A 20,646-nucleotide genomic window follows, 5' to 3' on the forward strand; every position below is an offset into this window, starting at 1 on the left:
AATAGTGAGCATTGACATCTTTTCACGGTTTAAATACTTTTTACTTCATGCTATAACTAGTAAAGAGGAAGAGATGATCAGTTCATGTGCCACTTGAACTTCAAGGTGCTACAGTGATCTGTCACAACACATTAAAGAGCCACAAAATGGTATTTGTTGTTTGACCACCTTACAAAAGACAAAATTTAAAAACTGAGACTTTGTTTCATACCAAAAGTAACATGCTCTGTCTTTTCCGTCGCCTCGAAAATGTAGACAAACCTGATTTAATTTACATTTTTAAGAAAGCATGACCATAATTCAAATTGATAAATAAATAAATTGAACAATATTTTATTGAAAATGTAAAAAAAAAAAAAAAGTAATATTTTTCTGTAAGGGCAAAGTTAGGATAGAATTATTATTATTATCCTTAGCCCATTATAAAAATCATTAAGTGAGTAGAAGGTCCTTGTAATGATAGGAGAACCAGTGTGTTTGTTTGTGTGTCTGTGTGTGTTAGCATTTGTGATTTATCTGTGTATAGACAATGTGTTCTTGTGGTGAATCAATTAGCATTGTTATGACATCATCCTTCCGTGACAAGTGTATAAATCAGTAAAGTGCACAGTTGGGGTTTTAAGACGGCTTTCATTAACAGAATTGATCATAGCCATATCTCTAATCACTTCTGGCAGTGCTTGAAAACAGTTAAGATACATCAGCAAATAAGAGCTTTGCTCTTTCTCTAACCACAGAAACTTCATCTGGCTTCTCGGCACTACAACCAAAACAAGCCAAACTTATTTTTTTCTTCACCAAACCCTATAAACATTAGCATACTACAATATTCATCTCTGTCTCTCTCTGTCTGTGTCTCAACAGAAATGTGATTGTCTTCTGAGTCTGGAAGCAAATTCTCTGGAGCAAAAAGCAAGAGTGTGCCAGTGTTTGAGCGAGAACATCAAAAAACAGCTACAGCTGCACGCGAGACAGACTTTCTGCCCACCTCAGCAGGTACGGTGCATTGATTTTTCTCTGGACATATTTAAGGCTCAGCAATAAGGATCTGAAGCTGATGTGGTAGAGTTGCATGCCATTTGCTCCATCAGTGTTTTGTTCTTACTACTTCTTACATTTGTTGATCATGTACATGCAGGGGCATGGGAAGGTTTTCCAGACTCTGTTTAGATGGGATAAGCAGGTTCTCCTTAGCGCTTCATGCATTTTCAGACCAATCTTTTCAGCATACTTTCTCATCTGGTTGATCATTAGTGCCTTTAATGAAAATTTGCTGAAATTCTACTTCTGTCCATGATGTCAATGAGTTTGTTTTAATCATAGGAACAAATTCAGAGAAATGTAGCATCACATCACTTGCTCACCATTGGATCCTCTGCAGCAAATGGGTGCCGTCAGAATCAGTCCAAACAGCTGATAAAAACATCAGCATAATCCACAAGTAATCCACACCACACCAGTCTGATTAACATCATATGAAGCAAAAAGCTGCATGTTTGTTATAAACCAATCTGCCATTAAGACTATTTAATTTAAAACTGTTGTTTTCGGCTAAAATACTCAGATCGTATTCATCTGAAAGAAGAAAGTCATATACACCTAGGATGGCTTGAGGGTGAGTAAATCTAGCATGCGGCTTTATAAGAAGTTAATTGCTGGACTGGAGTCAATAAATTACTTGTGAATTATTATTTTTAGCAGCTGTTTGGACTCTCATTCTGAAGTCACCCATTCACTGCAGAGGATCCGGGAACACGTTATGTAATGCTAAATTTCTCCAAATCTGTTCAGATGAAGAAACAAACTCATCTATGTTTTGGATGAAGTAGATTTCCAGTAAATTTCAATTTTTGGATGAACTATTCCTCTAAGGCCTTTAGTCTCTCCATCAGCAGGTTCACACACTCCATGGCTCCATGAGCACGGGTGACTCAAGATTACTGTCAACATACTGAAGACTGCAAGGAAATTGCTCTGAAGTGCTGACATCTGTTGTACTATTAGCTGTCAGTCCGTAGACATCACAGTCTGTGGCACAATTTTCACTCTGAACAGCATGAACAAACTGGGTAATAATCTCTTTCTGGATCGTGTTGCACATCCAATTGTCTGTTATTATCACACGCTCTCTATCCGTAGGTACGTTGCAGGTATAATACATTATCAACGTGTACAGCATCAACTAAAAATGCTTTGCTTTGATCACACAAAGTGTTCATGTTTTTTCAAAAGACTAGGATTAAACTACTGAAGTTTTTTTTTAAAGTGTGGTGTTTTGACAATAAGTGTGCTAATATCTGATAATATGGCCATTTTTTGTACGTAAGTCTTCAGCCAACAGAGGGCTGATATACAGTGCCCTCCATATATATTGGAACAGTAAAGACAAAATTTCTCTGCTTGCTGTGAAATCAAGAAATCTGTAAATATGATTAAAATATGAATATGAGACAAAACTACAGAATGTCACATTTTATTATTGGGTGTTTCAACACATAAATGTTTTACAAGCTAAGAAGATCAGCACTTTTAGAGTTCATCCCACTATCTGATGTGAGCATAAGTATTGGAACAGCTGCCTCACAGGTCTTTCTTAGAGATCAGCTGTGTCCTGTTGCATTATTTGTTCAGATATTAAAAGCAGGGAATGTGTCGTATCAGTTATATACATTGCTTCTGCATTCTGAATCTTGCATTCAATGACGACACACACAAACCAGGATGAAGACTAATGAGCTGACTCTGAGAGAAAAGCAAGCAATTTGGATGCTAAAAGAAAAGAGGAAGTCAATTAAAGCTATAGAAAAAAAAACAAAGGGCATGGAGAAATCAAGAGTTTGGAGACCACCGGAGACATCAGAAGCCAACAATTACCTGATCAGCTGAGAAAAACAACAGGAGTTGATGAAAGGCAGATCATATAGCTGTGAAAATGAACCCTAAAATATATGTCTGTAAAATCACCAACAATCTCCAGAAAGCTAGGGTGATGCTCTGACAATCTGCTGTCCACAGGAGACTTTGGCATAGAATTACTGAAGCTACAGAGTAAGATGCAAACCTCTGACCAGCACCAAAAATAGAAAGGCAAGATTAGAGTTTGCAAATCCAGTAGAGTTTTGAAACATAGTTTTATGGACAGATGAGACAAAGATTAACCTTTATCTAAGTGATGGGAAATCAAAAGTGTGGAGAAAAAAGGGAACTGCAAATGATCCTAAGCATATAACCTCATTTGAAAGCATGGTGGAGGTGGTGTCATGGCTGTTTCTGGAATAGGCTCTCTCAATTTTCATGATGACTTAATGTATTATGGCTGCAGCAGAACGAATTTGGAAGGGTACAAAACCATCTTGGCTACCACTATTCAAGAAAATGCCACCAGACTCATCAGAAAGCGCTTCCCATTGCATCAGGACAGTGACCTAAAACACCCTGCCAGTTCAGTCAAGGAGTTTATCAGGGCAAAACAAATGTAAAGTCTTAGAATACTCAAATCAATCTCCAGATTTAAATCCGATTGAACATGAATTTCACCAGCTGAAGAGCAGACTAAAAAGCATTTCAAAGGATGAGACCAAGAGTCTGGTGATGTCTATGGGTCGCAGACTCACTGCTCTGATTGCACGCAAGGTATCTGCAACAAAAGAATAGCTTTTAGTTCAACTGTCCCAATACTTATGCTCACATCAAATAGTGGGATGAAGTCTGAAAGTGCTGTCCTTTTTATTTGGTAAAACATGTATGTGTTGAAACAGCTGATAATAAAATATGACATTCTGTAGTTTTGTCTCATAGCCATCTTTTAATCATATTTGCAGATGTGTTGACTCCACAGCAAACAAAGCTATTTTGTTTTTTACTGTTCCAGTACTTATGGATAGCATGGGCACTGTATATGGCTGGAAGTCTATGATGTTTAGTAGGAATATTTCTCATTGATTGGAACACAGAATTAGCCCAATAGGCTTTGAGTCAGATCTCACACCTGCTATCATTTATTCCTCTGCTCTCCATTCACATGAAAGAGAAAGTGTGTGTTGATCACAGATGCTTTTATCAGCCTTTGAATCAGCTTTCACTCTTTTTCAGTCATTTTCTCTCCCCTCTTTTGCTTTATGCCTCTCTTCACCTCTCTGTTCCATCATTCTGACCGTCTGTCTATCTGTTTGCGGTTTTCCAGACGGGTTTTTCAAGGAGGACTCACTGCAGCTGTGCACTGTGGCAGATCAGTTTAAATGTCTCTCTCAGTGTGTGTTTTGGATATGATTGAGAGCTGCAGTTCTCAAAGTGACCCAAAATGAGTTGCAGGTCTTTTCAGACAGAGTCTCAGACAGGAAGGAAAAAAATATTACCAAAAGTAAATAATGAAATTATGCCAGCCATACAATCATGCATTGTTAGGATAGCAAACAAACAGACCAATCAACTTTTAAAAAGGAGGCTAAAGCACTTTCCATACTTTTTGTCATTGACGTCAAAGGTTGTGGATCTAATCAAACTCTGTAGTATTCTGGCACAAATGTATTTGTCACTTAGCAGAAGCCAGCCAAATTATTCACAGTTGCATGACGTCCTACATTCTTGGAAAAATATGAACAAAACTACACAAAGTGACAATAGTCGTATACAATAGACAATAGTCAACAATAAATTGCAGCACCATTTGTGTTGAATTATTACCAGTTTGGGTCATAATTTAGCATAATTGCTTAGCCTATGCTGTTCATGAAAACTGTAATAAATTTGTTGTCTCTGATAAAAATTTTATCAGAGACAACTTAACCCAGCGGTGTTGCGCTACGGGGATCCCGAGTTTGAATCCCGACTCAAGGAGCTTTCCCAATCACGCCACCTACAGTGGGTACGGAAAGTATTCAGACCCCCTTAAATTTTTCACTCTTTGTTATATTGCAGCCATTTGCTAAAATCATTTAAGTTCATTTTTTCCCCTCATTAATGTACACACAGCACCCCATATTGACAGAAAAACACAGAATTGTTGACATTTTTGCAGATTTATTAAAAAAGAAAAACTGAAATATCATATGGTCCTAAGTATTCAGACCCTTTGCTGTGACACTCATATATTTAACTCAGGTGCTGTCCATTTCTTCTGATCATCCTTGAGATGGTTCTACACCTTCATTTGAGTCCAGCTGAGTTTGATTATACTGATCGGACTTGATTAGGAAAGCCACACACCTGTCTATATAAGACCTTACAGCTCACAGTGCATGTCAGAGCAAATGAGAATCATGAGGTCAAAGGAACTGCCTGAAGAGCTCAGAGACAGAATTGTGGCAAGGCACAGATCTGGCCAAGGTTACAAAAAAATTTCTACTGCACTTAAGGTTCCTAAGAGCACAGTGGCCTCCATAATCCTTAAATGGAAGACGTTTGGGACGACCAGAACCCTTCTTAGAGCTGGCCGTCCGGCCAAACTGAGCTATCGGGGGAGAGGAGCCTTGGTGAGAGAGGTAAAGAAGAACCCAAAGATCACTGTGGCTGAGCTCCAGAGATGCAGTCGGGAGATGGGAGAAAGTTGTAGAAAGTCAACCATCACTGCAGCCCTCCACAAGTCGGGGCTTTATGGCAGAGTGGCCCGACGGAAGCCTCTCCTCAGTGCAAGACACATGAAAGCCCGCATGGAGTTTGCTAAAAAACACCTGAAGGACTCCAAGATGGTGAGAAATAAGATTCTCTGGTCTGATGAGACCAAGATAGAACTTTTTGGCCTTAATTCTAAGCAGTATGTGTGGAGAAAACCAGGCACTGCTCATCACCTGTCCAATACAGTCCCAACAGTGAAGCATGGTGGTGGCAGCATCATGCTGTGGGGGTGTTTTTCAGCTGCAGGGACAGGACGACTGGTTGCAATCGAGGGAAAGGTGAATGCGGCCAAGTACAGGGATATCCTGGACGAAAACCTTCTCCAGAATGTTCAGGACCTCAGACTGGGCCGAAGGTTTACCTTCCAACAAGACAATGACCCTAAGCACACAGCTAAAATAACGAAGGAGTGGCTTCACAACAACTCTGTGACTGTTCTTGAATGGCCCAGCCAGAGCCCTGACTTAAACCCAATTGAGCATCTCTGGAGAGACCTAAAAATGGCTGTCCACCAACGTTTACCATCCAGCCTGACAGAACTGGAGAGGATCTGCAAGGAGGAATGGCAGAGGATCCCCAAATCCAGGTGTGAAAAACTTGTTGCATCTTTCCCAAAAAGACTCATGGCTGTATTAGATCAAAAGGGTGCTTCTACTAAATACTGAGCAAAGGGTCTGAATACTTAGGACCATGTGATATTTCAGTTTTTCTTTTTTAATAAATCTGCAAAAATGTCAACAATTCTGTGTTTTTCTGTCAATATGGGGTGCTGTGTGTACATTAATGAGGAAAAAAATGAACTTAAATGATTTTAGCAAATGGCTGCAATATAACAAAGAGTGAAAAATTTAAAGGGGTCTGAATACTTTCCGTACCCACTGTATCTCTGCTTTGCTTCCTCTCAGTTCTGATCTGTCCTATCCTATGGTCCTAATATCTTGGACTTTTAAAATTTTTTGCTCTCACCCCCGTATAGTCAACTATAGTCAACAAACCAAATGTTGCTGAGATTGGACTATGTTTGGGGTGTGCTCAATGAAATTGAAATTTTGTCTTAATGACCATAACAGCACACAATTAATAATTATACAAGACCATTAATTGTGAATTAGGTTAAAAATGATAACACAGAACAGTGTTGTTGGTCTTGTGATAGCCTCGTGTGCAACACACCAACATGTTGCACCATTGCACTTCAGACGTCCCGAGTTCAAGTCCTGGCTTGCGGACCTTTCCCGATCTCACCCCTCTCTGTCCCACTTTGCTTCCTGTCCACTTACGGTCCTATCAAAATAAAGATCTGATTTAGATTATGTTGACGGTCTGACAGTTCTCGCAGAAATAGAAGCAGAATGTTAAAAAGTGAAATTACTGTACTGGTGAAGAAATTGAACTTGGAACAAAACTGAGATCTGATCTAAATATTTATGATGATTCTTTCAACCACAGTACTCTTGTGGGGACCTGATAACATATTGCGGTGCTCTCTGACAATCTGCCTAATAAGCTGCATTTGTTTTTCAGTCTTTATGAGAAGTCCGTCAGCAACAGTGCGTAGTGAACACGCACCTGGAACAGCCATTTGGGCAGCCATTTGCCTCAGCAACTGGGGGTTTGGTGTCTTGCCCAAGGGCACCTCAGTCATGGTACTGAGAGTGGAAGAGACCACAGTACATTCACTCCCCCTACTTACAAATCCTACCCGTACTGAGACTCGAAGTCACGACCTTTGAGTTACAAGGCCGACACGCTAACCAATAGGACACGATTGCCCCTCATCTGATATCAGAAACAGTTAAAAGTTTAGCAGTGAACAAAAGCTTTGCTGATATCACCAATCAGATCTTAAAGTACCTGTTGATAAAACAATATATTTTTGAGCATACACTAAGGGTGCATTTACACTGGCACAAAAAATCTGATTTTTGCTCACATCTGACACAGATCAGAATTTGTTGCATATTTGTAAACACAAAAATAAGCTCAAGATCTGTTTTTTCGCATCCGATCTGGTCCACTTCAAAATGTGGATATTAATCGGATACATATCCGATATCTGGACATCTGACCTACGTCTTAACACACATATCCAGTTCCCCTCAGACCTCCAAATATGAGGGTGACACATTTGCCCATGAAGATAGCGTTTAAATGCTGGCGTGCTGTATGCGCTCGCATTTTATTGAGGTGGAAACTTTATATAGGTAAGAAATTGCACATTCAGGAGCTGGTTTTCAACCCAAGCCCTGAGAATTTTGAGATGATGACTTTCACTTGTTTGCAAGCTTCACACTCGCTCACACATTCTCTCTCCCTCTCTCTCGCGTGCGCGCATGCGCGCGTTAATTCATTCTAATTAATTTATATACATATCATCTTGGCACTACTTTATTTTACTGAAGAATTCTACCTCTAACAAGCTATAGATAAAATAACGAATGAAAATTACCATTATTTTCTGGTCTTTTCCATTCAGTCAGATTTTGTGCTGCAAAACATCCATGACAGCTGTTGTCTATGCTGAATTAATAATGGCCACCTGATGTAAATTCTATAAATAATTTTAAGGCTATTCAAACCCGAGGGTCTATCATGTGCATAGTCAAGCGTTTACTGACAATCATTTTGGGCGGAAATGAATGTAACCACAGATATCAGATAGCAGTTGGGTCTAAAGTGAAGAGGCGGGCCAAAAAATCAGATATGATCAAAAGATCAGATCTGTGCATTAAGACTTGCAGTGTAAATGCAGCCTAAATGACAAAATATCTGAATGGTATTTTGCATACATTACTCATTTTAATAGAGAAACACATGAGGGGGATAGAGGTTAACATTTCCAAAAAACACTTTTATGCCAGTGAATATTTTATATTTATTTATGTATTTTTTTTTCTTTTTCAATAAATTCAGTACTCAATACAATTTCAAGGTACTTCACACGGAACCAAATATAGTGTTGCTGATGTACAATTACCCATAATCTCTGTACAGGGACAAATCACTGGGACTCTGCCCTGGTTTAGTAGATTAACCCTAATAGTCCAGGCATGATGATGAGGGGGTAGCTGGAAAAATTGCAAACTTGACAAAATCCTTATTTTGTTCAAAACTTGCAAACATTTTTAATTCCTCAGATTTGCTTGTCATACCAAATGTGAAATTATCTGTGCAATAAATATGGCTGAAAAGGATGATTGTCTACGTTGGGAAAATAAGTAGAAATAGTTTGAATCTGCGTGGTCTGTCAAACTACAGTCATTTGTGTAAAGAGAATAGTGAAGTGAAGACAGCTGACACTTCAGTGTTGGTGATCAGTGGTGCTGTTGTGAGCTTTCGTACTTGTTGTTTTCTATTTGTGAGTAAATTGTGGCTGCCATTTGGGGAGCCAAGTATAGACCTTATGCGAACTTCAAAATATGACAGCTTCCTGCCTACACCGGTAATGACAGATATACTGTATTTTTGCTATATGTCACCCTTTTTTTTTTACTGGAAACATACTGCAATTTATATTCAATAGTGACTTATATGATGCAATTAGCATCAAAGATGCAAAACATGCTCAAAGTGCACACATTAGGATTTGCCGAATGAGAGAGGTGCTTAAGTTTATCTATAATGCATTTATCACATGCTGGTAGTTTCACAGAAACTTTCAAAGAAATTTGTTTAGGCTTGGTGTTAATATTCTTTATAATGAGTGGCACCATAATTTATGTTTGTTTTATACTTAAGTTTTTCACCCTATTCCGCTCTGAGTACCGTTTAATGTGAAGGATTTGTTGTGGTGTGAGGGCAAACTAAATACACATAAAGTACATACTTGTGTGCTTTAATGAATTGGTAACCAGTATTGAGTCACATTGTGTCAGGTATACATCTGTGTGTTTGTGCTTGACACTGTGATGCTCTTGTGCGATAAAAGGAAATGATGAGTTCACATGAATCATACAGGCACTGAGAGCAGTGTGACACACACAGACACGTTGTGACACAGACACAAGGGCAGCTGGATTAACAGCCATGTGGAGACTCACAGGAAATGTCATCTAACTGTCATTTCCTTCCGTACACATTTCATTTCATTGGGCTGTGTAATGATGCCACGGCTGTCTGTGGTCAACCTGCAAACCCAGTGTGTGCTGTCTGCTTTCAGTGAACACAGGCTCTGTTACTGTTAGATTTATTTACTTTGTTATGCTGGCTTTTGTTGACAGAAATGCTGACAGTCAGAGGGAGGTTACATGACGACAATATTGTGTTTTTTCAGTCCAAGCAGTGACTGTGCTAATGTCAATATTGAAACATATACTAATATATGAAATTGTATTTAGCATGCTAATATGCAGGATTGCTAGCAAGTTGCCACAAGAACTTAGATTTGTTCAAAAAAGGTTTCTTTGCTTAAATTGACAATATTTGTGTGGAAAAGTTTTCTTTAGTTTAATTAAGTTGCTGTGATTGAATTTTTAATTGAACATTTCACAGTAGGTTAGTGAAATGTCAAGGGAAATGTCAGAGAAATTTGGTTCTTTTTGATCGATGTCTTGGAAGATTAAGCAATTATTTTGCATTTTTATTACACTCAAAAAGACGGACACCTTTGAGGTTACTTTTTACATATACTTTCATAATGTTATGACTTTATTCTTAAAATTTTGTTTTCATTTACATATTTCATTCAAGTATTGCTGGTTAAATCTTTCTGATGTAATGTTATGTCCCTATTCCCATTAAAGGCCTATTATGAATTTAAAATTGAATTCTTATTTACAATGGTGCACCCAAAAGCTGTCAAGAACCAACTAAACTCAAGAACTCAATCTAATTGAGCTGCTATGCAGCTTACAGCAGTCAGATTTTTGTATGTGAAATTTGGATTTATTGTTTATTGTTCAATAATTTTTGAATGTACTATTACGTTTCTCGTATGTTTTAGGCAGTTCTCACTCTGTGAATGTTGTTTTATTTTTTCATCTTTTCATAGTTTGTCAACACTTTTTTAGTATGTTTTTAGGGAATCAAGGGCGTAGAATGGTCATGGTTGAGCGATTTTCACATAAAACTAATTGTGCAGACCAAACCGTAAGTCGCAGAGACTTGAAACTTGGAGGGATGGTAGTACTCACACCGCCTACAACGTAGGCCCAATTAACCTGAGGGGGGGCGCGACAGTGATCGAAAGTACGAAATCGCTCTTAACTCCTAAACCATCAATCACAGGCTTAAGTCTCTTATGTCGTTGGAATCCTTGGCTCACGTCAGATCATGAGCCTTTATTGGGTATTTCACATTTTTTTGCAAAACCTACTTTTGTGAACTAGTGCTAGGTTTTTCGCCTGATCAGAACCAAACCAGTGCAGAAAGATTCTCTGGAGAGTGAATATCAATAATTATCAAAAAAAGTTGAGCTTTCGACTCACCGTTGCAAAGGGACGCCAAAATGTTCAAAGGGGGCAGAGCCACTTTTAGTAAAATGCCTATAACTCCTGAACGGAATGAAATATTTTTGCCAAACTCTGCACATTTAAGTTAGAGTTCAAGCTGAGGTCACAGGAAATGGGGACATTTGCGTATCTCAAAAAAACATGGACGCCATTGGCTGGTGAAGTTTGAGCACCAATTAGAAAAGGTTAACGAAGGCTGATCACAACGAAACTCAGTGGGCCTTGTTCGACTCACAGTCCCAAAGGTCTGTGAGAAATTTGAAAGAAATCGGCCACTGGGGTGTAATTTTTGAGGGTGTAAACGATTGTACATTGTGCGGTTTTCCGCACATACGCAATATTCATATCGTATAATAGATCTCCTCGTTCCGAACAACTTTGCCTCTAGAACCACTGCTGTCAATCAAATCACTTGTTAAAGGATTAAGAAGATGTGAAAAACCTACTTTTGCGAACCAGTAGACCGCTGCAAACACCGCAGTGCAATTCTCTGGAGTGTCTAGGTCAATAATTATCAAAAACATGCTGAAATTTATCCTTTGGGAAGCTATAACTAGGTTCTTTAAAAAAGGTGCCTGTCCAAATATACCCAAAAGCCTATAAAGCCTAAACGAAAACTCAAAACCCGCTGAGCACTTGATGCTATAACAGTCATAGATACTATAAAAGCATCATATTTCTATGGTAAATCACCTCGATTTGACAAAAATGCCTTTTAATAATTGATTTAGGTGGTTACAGGCTTGCTAAATAATATGTAATGTCTTTTTCCTTATGTGCTTAAATACCTAAAGCGCTTAAACCCCGGTAATTGCTGCTTTCAGCTATATTTACTATTTGTTTTCTCAAGAGATGCATATTTTATGATGCTATTTTTAATGACGTGTGTTGAGAACAGTTGGTTTTACCATCATAAAACAAAAGAATAAACCTCTTTCAATTTTGTAATTTTAGCAGTAAGTTAATTGATCAGAAAACAATTCAGGATATTTTTCAGATCGCCATTAGAGGTGCTCATGAAACATTGCATCTGTAAGAATTGTACACTTGCCCATTTGTACACTATAATGCCAATTACTTTATACTTCAGCACTGTAGTGCATATCCTTCATACTTGCTGGTTTTCTTGAGAAAATGTTCTTACGGTGTCACTGAATTGGCTGTTGACCTTTTTAGATGGTGATTATTTGTATTTTGTCCGCTAAGGCAATGCCTCTGTTTATCACATGACAGACAATGAGGTTCTGAACTTAATTTAACACAGCAGTTCCCTGTCCTTTGTTTGCTCCACTTTCAAAAGGTCCATGCAAGCCTCTTTGACCTCTCTAAAGAATTCAAATAACGACCCAGCTTTCACAGACAGTTCAAGAGAAAACACCTACAAATAATGGAAATGCATGTGGTTTTTTAGGTTATTATTTCTATCTGTCCAGAAGCATTACATGCTGATTTTTTTCACACACTTTTTTGATATTTGTATGACATTGATGTAATAAATTAAAATATTTTTCCTTTGCATTTTTAAAAAGTTACGAGTACAGATGATGTTGTCAAAATGATCTCTGTTTACACAGATCCACCAAAAATGACTAAAAAACACTGTATTATGCATGCATCACCAGTACTTTGTAAAGAAACACATAGCTACAGACTGAACACATAATGGCCATGCACATGACGTCACAGTTTTCACAAATTCACATTTGTGTAATTTACACAGAGACAATGATAACAGTATAGTTTTAAGACAACATATAGTTTACTTACTAGTCTTCAAAACCCTAGTATCAAGTATTTGATTCCTCCAACCTGACAAACTTTGGCAAGTCTAGTAATTAGGTTTTTCTTTTTTAAAGTCAACCAATCAGATCAGACCTTGCTTTCCAGTTTTGTGGTGGTTGATGGGTGTGCCATATGAAGCTGGATTTGTCTCCTGCTAACACCCTAAAATGAAAATGTGTTGTTACAAATTTGTATGAGACAAAAGAAGGTTTTCTGAAGGATGCCTTTCAAAGAAGGAAGTTCCTGTAGGTTTAGAACAACTTAAGATGAGTAAATGTTGACAGATTTTTCATTTTTGGGTGAACTGTTCCTTTAAGTCTATAGCTATACTTTTGGAACAGCATGTATTTAATGTTTAATGTGTGTTTCAGTGTTTAATGAAGCACACTTGTCTCTTGTTGAATGTTTTACAGCATGAGCTCATGTGTTATTCATAAGCATGCTGTAGTCCTTTCTATGTGTGATGTTCCACGTTTGACATGAGGAGTTTTATGTCCAGGGATTATAGAAACATTATTTTCTGCAGTCGTTGTTCTGTGACACTCCTAGAAGAGGCTAAAAATAACCGCTGACAGTTCCACGGTTCTTGCGTCATACTGGACACTCAGGGACTATCTTTACCTAGTCTGTGTGCACGTGGACACAAACACATACTCGTACACTCACTGTCTATCATTAGTGTGTGTGTGTGTGTGTGTAAGATGGGTAAATGCAAGATTGTGAGCAAAAATAAATAACTGTCAAATGATCTTCTTATGGAGCAGGTTTCAGATTGGAAACACACAAAGGTTCTTTTAAAAAATGCTGTCTAGGTTGAACAAAATTTCATTTGTAATAATTGGTATTCATACAAAAAGTGTGGTTCTAGCACACACATTTTATATGTTTGCATACACATTCAGACTACATTATAGAAGGATTCACTTATAAGCATTTTATGTATACATACAGACATACAAATGCTTATGAATTACATTTTTTAAGCTTCAGAATTGTGCAAAGATCAAAATTTGAGAATCATTTTGATTAATGAGTTGGAATTCAAATTAAATTTGCCCCTCCCTATCAGAAGTTGAAACGGAAGTTTAATTAGAATGATGGAAATACGATCAATGATGGAAATAAGGTCAGTAAACCTTCAAACTACAAGGCCCAGTTTTACAGATAAGGCTTAGACTAAGCCAGGATTAGGCCGTAGTTCAATTAGGACATTTAAGTCATTTTTTATAAATGTGCTTAGGGAAAAAAAAAAAAAAACATTACTGGTGTGCATCTTGAGACCAAACAAAGGCATTGATATATTTTAAGATCAGTCAGTGCAAGATTCTTTCAATTGAAACAGCTCAGACTTTCATTTTAGTCTAGAACTACACTGAAAAAACAATTTTTATTTTTATTTCAAAGGTTTTGCACACATACATTTTAAGTAAAACTTAAGTACTGAATTAAGTAAACTTTTCAAAAATCTAATTAAGTAAATTTAACGTGGCCAGTTAGAATTTGATGAGTAATTTCTACTTTACTATTTTAAGTTAAATCTGCCAAATACTCAAGTATATTTCACTCGGTCGTGATTTATAAAATTTACTTAAACAATGTAGCACTGGAAAAAAGCATGCTATTAAAGCATATGGTTTATTTACAAACATATAAAGTAAGCAAGTAGACAGCTTGTTATCCTTTTAAGATAATGTAATATGTCCACTCAATATAATTACTACCCAAATGAACACAGAGACCTCAATACTTGGTACACCATACACAATGACAGTAACAATCAGTGGATAGTTGAGTATGAATGGGTCATTTTGAGTAGAACAGGAACTCCAGATGTCACAAAACAGTAAGTTACTAAACATAAGAACAAAAACAACCATAAAACATTGTAAATACAACTTGAAAAACTTAAAACAATTGAAACTTTTTAATTATTCATCCCCCAGTGCATGATGGGAAAAACGTGATCATAATTTTGATATTTACTTAAAGAATCCTTGTAAACATAATGAACTATTTGCAAGTAATATATAATATAGTATACTTATAAGCTTTAATTGAGTACTAATATGGAATTTTTTATTTATTTATTTTTTTATTATTCTTGCCAGAACTAAATTATTTAATGTAGAAATTACCATTGTTTTTATGTAGATTTTACTTCACCGTAGAATCCCTTTTATCAGCTTTATCTGTGAAATGGGGGGCATTTAATTTCTGAATGGTGCTTACCTCACCTCAATTTTAATGTTAGATGTGATTAATCACAGAAACTTTTTCAATCATGTTTAATTGATTCACAGCTCTAGTCCCAATGTCACATACAAATTCCTACACATACTAATGAGATAAGACTGGCAGCTCACTAGGTTTTAAAACAGTGTTTAGGTAGTCTTTGTGTGAATCCCTGCAAAATGTTCAGACACACTTACTTAAAACACACACACACAGGTTTATTTTTGTGAATTGTGGGGACATTCCATAGGCGTAATGGTTTTTATACTGTACAAACCATATTTTCTATCGGCCTACACCAACCCTACACCTAAACCTAGCCCTTGGAGGAAATTGTTCATATTTTTACTTTCTCAAAAATATTATATATATATATTTTTTTTATAATAATTTATAAGCCTTTTGAAAAATGGGGACATGGGGCAATGTCCTCATAAGTCACCCTATCCTTGTAATACCTATGTCATACCCATGTCATTATACGAATTTGTGTCCTGATATGTCACAAAAACATGCACACAGACACACACACACACACACACACACACACACACAGTTTTGCTGACGATTTCTTATTTTGTTCTTTAGTAGAGTGTAATGAGTGAACAGAAGCTGTACAAAAACAGATGGCTGTGCAGTAAATCCGTGTTTTTGTCATTAAAGGGATAGGATAGTGCGTTAATCAATGTTATATATGAATGAAAGCCTAAATTAAATCTGTTCATCATTTAAAGCGGCTGTGTCTCCTCAAAAGACTTGGATTAAACGGCTTGATTTATATAGATTGCTTTTACAGTTTTGAACTTGGAAGGTTTTGGTGGAATAGGCTTTTAATGGATGGACAGAAATTTCTTTAAAATATCTTGTATAATATTTATTTTATGTGTTACAATGATTAATTAAAGACTTTTGGGTAAATTAAGACAGAATTTTCATTTTTTGGGGGAACTATCTCTTTAAGATGTATTGGTTTTTGCTGTCTGCCTTATAAATATAAATTAGCGCTCAGTCTTTATAAGTGGCCACATATACATTATGTTTAATTTCACTTCATCAATTCTCTTGTCAAGCTTTAAACAGAAATACTCAACCTTTGATGGATCTTGTTTGGTTGTCTTTAAAGAGAAGACAATCTTTAACTATTCATTACTTTAATGTGATGTCAGTCCTGCATGGCAGATATGTTTTATGGTAATTAAATGGGTCCTGAGACAGAGCTCATTTATTGCTTTCTGATGAATTGATTTCAGCATGGGCTTTATGAGACTTTAATGACACTGATGTGCAACAGTGATTTGATTTCTATTCAGTGCGTATATACCATACAGGCTAATGCAGTTTCATTCATGTACTGCAATTTAGATAATGTGTATTAAAAATAGACATTGTGCATCATCCATTGGAATTGCAAATACTATTTCAGGCTGGTTTCAGCTCTGTGTGTGTGATGAACGTGCCGTCTCTGATTTAACCGACTGTTAGAGAGCTGAAGGGCTGAAGGTTTCACATGACCTTGATTCACTGTCTTTGTACTAGGATCCATCATGTATCAGATCAGGTAGCTTTATGCTGAAACTAAATTGTAATAGGAGATATATTGGGTTTTCTGAAATGCCTTATGAGAACACAATGTACAGCCCTCCTCGATAATGACCTCACAAAAATCAACCATCTTGCAGTTTCTCTGCACCAGGGCTGACGAAATTTGCACAAATGGCTGAGCGGGGATTGTGTGTGTGTGATAGAGATCCCCTGATCCGCTGGCGTATGTATGACATGTGCCTGTTTCTTTTGCGAGCCTTTGATTCACGGCTCGGCCGCTTCTAAAAATAACAGCAAGCAGAGCGGGACAGCGGCCTGTCTCTTGAGAGAGAGAGAGAGAGAGAGAGAGAGAGAGAGAGAGAGAAAGAAAGAGACAGGACATGGGCAGTCCTCCTCTCTTTTTCTTTCTCCCTCTCTCGCTCTCTCTCTCTCCAGTCATTTTGTTCAGCAGCACAGTCGCGCCTCAGAGCAGCTGCTAACACACTCACTTACACACACACACACACAAACACACACTCAGAGTCTGCAGCAAATGTAGTGGAACTCACAATGAAACCGTGGAGAGAGTGAGACAAAACCACAAAGAGAGAGCGAAAGAAACAGGTAGACTGAACTAGAACAAAACAGACGCAAAGGGGAACTTACAGTACATTTCTAGGCAGAAGTATAGAAGGAGACGTCTACTGGACAGGATTCAGGATCAGCACATGTGAAAGAGACGTGTTCACAGAAGCCAGATGCCTGTATTCAAGGTACACCTGCTTTACTGCTAATGGGACCAGAACTGAGCTTTTACACCTGATATGACACAGTTATTGTGTGTGTGTGTGTGTGTGTGTGTGTGTGTGTGTGTCCCGGAAGACGGGAATAGATGTTTCTAAAACTGCACGGTTTACCTTACTGTTTTATCAGGTTTATTATATTAAATGTGTAGCTGATATTTATGTTGCAGTTTCATTTAATATGACAACATATATCAGTTAAAGATTACGTTGTGTAAGTTTTTTCCTAATTATTTTTTAATGTTTTTTTTCTAAGCTTTTCTAATGAAGATTTTATGATAACTATTAAAAATGTATTGCTTCATGTGTATGGAAAATTTACATATAGTTTGTGGATATAGATTTAATTCCTTTTTTAGGAAGCAATATATTATGAATTTTATGATGAGTGATGAACATTGAAATGTTTAACATGCTCATATTTTATGTCTGTTGGAAAGTGTGCATGTGTGTGTGTTTTATTGGTTATAAATGGTGACTGCTGAGATAAGCCAGTGGTACATTGTTAAATAAAGTTTCTTGCACTTGTTTTCACATAGAGAAAAACATACACGAGAAAGTTGACTTACGTGATGATAGATTGCTTTATGAGGTTTATATGACTGACATTTCCCACAATACTCACAGAGGCGAGGTAAACCGTAACTGTACGAGGCAGACGTCAGTGTCAGTCTGCAGAGGAAATGTCCTTTCAAGAAGTTTAAAATGTGCAAACACTTGAAGAGAAGATTTCTCAACTTGCTGGACTTCCTGATGTAGTCTTTGTGGTATTTGAGGAGTCTTGTCTTGTCTTTTTTTTTTCTTTTTTATAAAAAAGCTATAATTACAATATAACAATTATTGCTTTTTTTGTACCTTCATGTTGAGCCAAACCTGTTTTGACATTCTGTGAAGCACAAAAGTAGTAGTGTTCATACTGCTCTTTCCCATACAAATACAGGGGTATAAAAGTAGCTCATATGACTGGTGTGCTATATTTGAAGCCATTCAGTAGCTGTTGTGTGAGTAATAAACCCATATTTAAGTTCCTGAAAATCTTCCGTCATTGCTTGCACATATTCAAATATAACATGTCAAGACGTGTCATGGCAGGTTTCACGTCAATGATAAGACACATTCAATCAATGTCAACTATGTCAAATGTGGCATGATGTGTACACTGCAGTAGGACACACTGAGACACAATGACAAATTAGATGTAAGAGCTGCTTGTTTAACACCGAGGCATTTCATAAAGACTAAATAAATAAATAAGATGGGAGGGTGAAAAAAAAAAAAAGCGGTAAAACTTTATTTTAAGGTGTCATAATACAGAGTAATTACCTAATTAAGTACTTAGTAGTAGCCGTTGTACTTACATGAAACAAAATGTTCTTACCATGTAACTAAGTTATGGAACAGCCTGTAGTTACATTTTGTAATGATGTAGATGTAATAGGCAGCTACTGTTACACATATGTAACAGACCGAGTCTGTTACAGGCTACATATGTAACCAAAAGACTGTTGTGTTGCACACTTTATACAACACAATTAAAAATCTAAGCACACAGTCATAAACTACTTAAAATAAAGTGTATCAATATTGTACTTAAGTTTACTTCTTGTGTATCTATACTGTACACCTTACCCAGCTGCAACTTAGTTTGATTTAACCCACAAGTACACAGCTTAAATACATGTAATAATTTTCTAATTACATTACAATTACATTATTTTACATAAACATAAGCTACTTAAAATAAAGTGTATCAGGATTGTACTTACAGTAAATGTACTTCATGTGTATCTATACTGTACACCTTATCCAGCTGCACCTTAGTTTGATTTAACCCACCAGTACACAGCTTAAATACATGTAATACCTTTCTAATTACATTAAAATTACAGAATATTACACAGGCATAAGCTACTTAAAATAAAGTGTATCAAGATTGTACTTAAGTGTACAAGTAGCTGTGTATTAGACTCGGCCTGTTACATATGTGTAACACTGGCTGCCTATTACATCTACATAATTACAAACTTTAATTACAAGCTGTTCCATAACACTAGCAACTCGCTTCAACATAAAATAAACTCTTTTAAATGTTTCCCAGAACTTAAAAAAAAAAAAAAAAAAAAAAAAAATATATATATATATATATATATATATATATATATATATATATATATAATAATAAATAAATTAATGTAACATTATTTTATTTTATTTTATTTTAGCTGGATTTAAATAAGTTTGCACTTGTTTACCATTCTTGAGTGTCTGCTTTTTGGGTCGTTTAGAGCAGCACAAACAGAGCAGATAGGACTCTCTCTCTGTGTGTGTGTAGTGGACGTTAATGACTGTGTATTCAGTCGGACACGGAAGTCCAGCCAAGTGGCATGATGTCTTGAGTGAGGCTGGGGTGAGCGACCAGTGCTTAATGGTGTGTTTGTGAAAGACACTCTCACAGGCTCTCTCTCTCTCTCTTTCCTTCCACTCATGATGTGTTTATGTGAAGAGGGTGTCGCCCAGCTGACCACTAGATTTCTCTCTGGTCTCTCAGTCTTTTTTCTCCATTTCATGCGATCTTGCAAAAGAAACTGGATTCTGCATGCACTGACACACACACACACACACACACACACACACACAAAAACACATCACACGCACATGGTTTGATTCTCGTGTCTTGGCTGTGCGTCTATCCTGACGGTGAGGTTCACTTTTGTCTGTGTTTCTGTGTATGTGCTTGTGTACTGTATGTGTGTTTGCTACTGTTATGTAGAAACTTACAGGAAGTTAAAACGTGTAAGGAAATGTATGTATTTATTTTTAATCAGAGGTTGCTTTCTCATATTTCTAGAGGCATCAACTTTGTCTCAGCTAACAAATGAAACTAATGAGTTGCCGTATAGAGCTATAAAATGAATGTGTTGAATGAATGAGCGTTGAATGAGAAATGTTTAAGTTTGTACTGACATTTCTGAGTTATTTTTTAGACTTCAGTTATCTTTGCAAATCTAAGCATGGTTTGAGACATCAAAACTATTGTTTTTAGAGACTTTTTTTACTCAAAAGAAACATCTGAGATGCAAAATCTATTTTTAATGTCACAGCTGTCTAAGAGCAACAATTGAGACATTAATTGTTAGATTTTATCATCTCTTTTGAAGCGCCCACTGAAAAATGGATCATCAGGTTTTGCACCTTGTGGAGTCCATGCAAACTTGAGTGCTGCTATCAAGGAAAATGAAGTCATA

At 36.9% G+C, this 20,646-nt stretch overlaps 1 protein-coding gene across 5 annotated transcripts in view; it reads left to right on the forward strand.

Moving 5' to 3' along the window:
• The window catches only part of rgs3a (regulator of G protein signaling 3a), a 161,245-nt gene that overhangs the window by 73,419 nt on the left and 67,180 nt on the right, over positions 1-20,646 (forward strand). For 3 of the 5 annotated variants that reach the window (XM_051110231.1, XM_051110233.1, XM_051110235.1), the window contains one exon: positions 865-996. In XM_051110231.1, the coding sequence (XP_050966188.1) occupies positions 865-996 (132 nt within the window). Of the gene's footprint in view, positions 1-864; positions 997-17,057; positions 17,372-20,646 lie in introns of those variants that run through there. The other 2 variants (XM_051110236.1, XM_051110234.1) reach the window with 1 other exon arrangement.

This window comes from Labeo rohita, chromosome 5 (genome assembly GCF_022985175.1).
Source record: "Labeo rohita strain BAU-BD-2019 chromosome 5, IGBB_LRoh.1.0, whole genome shotgun sequence".
NCBI lineage: Eukaryota > Metazoa > Chordata > Actinopteri > Cypriniformes > Cyprinidae > Labeo > Labeo rohita.